This window comes from Lutjanus erythropterus, chromosome 15 (assembly GCF_056507025.1).
Source record: "Lutjanus erythropterus isolate fLutEry1 chromosome 15, fLutEry1.hap2, whole genome shotgun sequence".
NCBI classification, from domain to species: Eukaryota; Metazoa; Chordata; class Actinopteri; order Lutjaniformes; family Lutjanidae; genus Lutjanus; species Lutjanus erythropterus.
This window is the reverse complement of record NC_139331.1, coordinates 2,000,423-2,004,330: the sequence shown is the minus strand read 5'-3', so window position 1 is coordinate 2,004,330 and position 3,908 is coordinate 2,000,423. Positions and strand designations below refer to the sequence as shown.

The 3,908-nt window shown below is 42.9% G+C and overlaps 1 protein-coding gene across 1 annotated transcript; it reads left to right on the top strand.

Annotated features, from left to right (window-relative positions):
* The first annotated feature begins 435 nt into the window (after window positions 1–435).
* Window positions 436–3,908, top strand: LOC146313859 (putative G-protein coupled receptor 139). Its single transcript, XM_084738278.1, has 2 exons — window positions 436–514; window positions 2,676–3,908. Exons 1-2 carry the CDS (start codon window positions 436–438, stop codon window positions 3,683–3,685), a joined length of 1,089 nt encoding a protein of 362 aa, XP_084594404.1. The 3' UTR covers window positions 3,686–3,908.

The following is a 3,908-nucleotide window of genomic DNA, read 5'->3' as shown; positions in this document are numbered from 1 at the left end:
TTCATGCAGAGGACGTTGAACAGATGTTGCAAAAATACCACAGAATACCTGTTATGTTGTACTGTTCCAACAATGTAGCAGCAACATAAGTAATGCTAATATTGTAACTGTAATGTTAATGTCATTACAGTGTCATAATGTTGCAAAATTGGACTTGTGCCATCAGTTCTATTATATTGGAGAGAAGGTAGACATCTCTATGGCTGATATTTCCAAAACTCTACACACACTAAAACTATCTAGATGGACTAACAGGACTTCAGGCCAGAGGAAATATCAGTATTTTTGGGGTGAACTGCTCTTCTAAATCATGGTGTAACATACAAAAGTAGCCCTTCATCAGTATTTGTCTACTGTACTCCTCCTCTCTCAGCTTCTTTAATGGATTTATTGCAGGTATTAGTATGTCAGTGACTGCCTGGCAGTGAATGAACCATGGAGGGAGCCAGCGTAACCGTCTTTGTCATCGTTCAGAAGATCTACTATCCACTGCTTTGCATCATGGGTATTCCAGGTTTGTGTCTTGTCATTTTGCTTGGTCTTTGTCCATGCATGACTAAGTTTTATCAGGTCAGCTCAAGAGAATCAGTCCCACTGCATGACCAGACATTGTTTATAGGTTACTTATGACTTTATTATTGTTAATCAATCAATTGTAACTTACTTTACTTCCAGGAAGTAATCAGGAATGGCTCCTTCCCTGCACACTATGACTGTTGGCCTCAGAGCATCCAGGTCAATTACCATTAAACATTCACATGAATTACTAACATTTCTGTAAGCCTGCAGTTAGCTTGCTGTTACAATCTGTCAAGTGGTGTTCACTGCAGGGTCAAATGGTCCAGCTCCTCCTCTCTGGACTTAATGAAGCTCCTGTGATTGTATATGAATTTTACATCCAGTGAGACACTGGGTGAAACTGGAACATAATTTATGGAGAAAATGTTTCCAGCTCAGCATCAACTCTGTGTGATTTATGGAATCTTCTGATAGACAGATAGCTCTACATTTGCTAAAGTAGCTAACCGCTAACTGCTACTAACTGTAGCTGTAGTTAACAGGCAATGCAACCAGGCTCAGCGGCCTCCCAATGGACACAGTTGAACAGGGACCAACACAGCCTCTGAGACTGACAGGGAATAGAGGACCAGGGTGATTTATGGACTTCGGCTGCTATTAACTGTAGTGTTGTTAGTTGAGTCAGTTAGCTGTACAGCTAATGAAGCTAAATAGCTAATGACACTATGAGGGGTTAGTGGTTAACAGCTTTAGCAACAAGTAAAGCTAACTGTCCATCAGAAAAAAAAAAATCCAAAACCACCTCAGTATTGTATTCCCTGTTGTCAAACTGGCCTCTGACAGTCTTAGGGGTGGAGCTGGACTACCCATTGGCTCCACATTCAGATAAAAAAATCAGTTTAATCTCTGTGTGTTCTTTACAGAGATAGCTTAGTTCAAAGACTGGAGGCTCGGTTAAACTGTTAGCCTCCTGTAAAAAAAAAAACAAACTTACAGGCGATTCACACTGCTTTTAACCCCAGACCAAGGGAGCTGTTAGCCCTAAGATAAGAGAGCTTTCACACTGGCACAATAGAACATTAGAACATTCCAAACCCTGACTTTGACCTACGATTTGCTGGCCCTGCTCCGGAGCAGGGTTAGGGTTTATCCTCTGAAAATCGACTAAACTCCGGGCTGAAACAGGGCTAAAAGAACAGAGTAGTCATGGAACATTCTAAAATGTTCACAACCAATAGAAATGCAACCCAGGGCTCAAAGAAGTGCAGTGTGATTCATATGGCCACATGCTGAGCTGAACAATATGTGTGTGAAAAGGGGCTAAATTAACCCAAAGTTAACTCTTAGTCCAGGGTTAAGGATAGCTCGGGCCTAGTAATATGAAGTGGAAAAAGCCCTTTACATAAAACTGCTGGCTGCAGTGACTTGCACTGAAGTCCTGTCCTCATAGTGACTGTCATGACAAAACGTGGGTGATTCATTGGTGTACTAGCTAACTAAAGTAAAATGTAAATAAGACAGCTTTGGCTTTAGCTTTGACTTAGAAGATGTCTTTTTCACTTGACTAGCAGTTTCGTCCAGCTTCCAGTATTTGAGCTATGCTAGATTCAACATTGTCATCCTTTTATTTACACAATTAAGTAGGTTATTTAATTTATTAAGCATTAAAATACCTTGTTTGTACTAATCAGTATTCTTTTTGTTAGCAATGAATCAAAAATCCCATTCCCGTCAGCTCTACCTTATGTTTTAGCATCTTTTGGCTTATCGTTTTGATTTTCAGACCCATAAACTATGCTCTCATAAATATTTCCAGTACCAGCAGGCAGCAAAAAAAGAAACTACTGTACACTGCCTGCAAGAAAAGAGCAGGTAGACAAAGTTAGCTGGTGAATATACCGGAGCATTTAGCAAGCAAGTCAAATGTTTTTGTCAGGGTCAGGTGAAGACTAAACCAGAGCTGACAGGAGATTGGACTGGTCAGGTGGCCAAAAACTCAACTGCAAATGAATGTTAATGTTGCCATGTTTTTTTTGGTTGAATAAGCAATTGTTTGCTAATCTGTCTGTGTTTTCAGTCATTGGTAATAACGTAAAGTATGATCAGACAGGCAGATATCATATATACATATGAGCCTTTGTGTTCTTGTCTTCTAGCCAACCTCTTCACATTCTACATGATCTGCTTCCGTAAATGCGGGATGTCTGACACAGCCATCATTTTTCTGAGCTGTCTGGCCATCGTGGACACTTTCTACCTGGTGTGGGTGATCCTTATTGATCTGACGCTGACCTTCTGGGTTCAACAGCCCTTCTGGCACTCCCATCCCTGGTGTGGCATCTTGGGATTCCTGCAGTATGGAGCACTCTACAGCTCCTCCTGGATTGTGGTTGTGTTCACAATTGAGCGTTACCTCGTCCTCCGTAGCACAACGACCAAGCAGCACTTCTCCCGAGCCTGGGTCACTAAACTGACCTGTATGGCTATCGTCCTGGTGTCCCATCTAGTCTCTGTGCCATTGGGCTGGATCAATGTTGTCACACCTGTCAACTTCACTGTGGATGGGGAGAATGTAACGCTGCCCAGGTGTCGTTACCGCCATGAGGCATACTCTACTGTGATAGTGTGGATAACCACCTTTCTCTCTGGGGGAATTCCCATTGTGTTGGTCATCATCTTCAACTACCTCATAGGGTGCAATCTGTGTCGTGCCAGCAACCTCTTCACCAAGGAAGAGCTTCGTGTCATGCACGGAAGGAGCACCAGGGGCATGTTGAGGAGGACCATCCTGCTGCTGGGCACTGTCTCCGTGGCCTTCGTTGTGCTCAGCCTGCCCCGCTTTGTCACGTACTGCATCCTGAGGACCAAGTACAATAGCGAGGACTTCAACAGGAATGACTACACCATCCCGATTAATGTGGCTGGAGACTTGGCCAACATGCTGCAGAACCTCAACTCCACCACCAACTTTCTGCTCTACTGCATGGTCAGCCGCCGTTTCCGGCGGGAGCTGGTACAGGTAGTGACTTGCAAGGAGAGGGCACGTGAACTGGGCTCTGTCCTTACCCACACCACCATGAAAGTTTTCTCAGTTGTCAATCATAAGGCCTCATCATCCAGCCACCCTGTGATTGTGGTGCTAACCAATCTCAAACAGACACAGTAGAAAGGATCTGTAAGAGTGGACAAAGATCACACTTTAAAAATATTTATCATAAGCACTCATTCTTGACCTTGGACATTGTAGTTTGACAAAATAATTTTACCTTTTTTCTCCAGGAATTTCAACCACATTTGCACAGGTCACATGTTGACAACCTCATCATCCCCATGACAACAAAAAAAGAACCTTTTCTTTTTGTGTTTTTGTTTTTAGTCACCTAACTGCA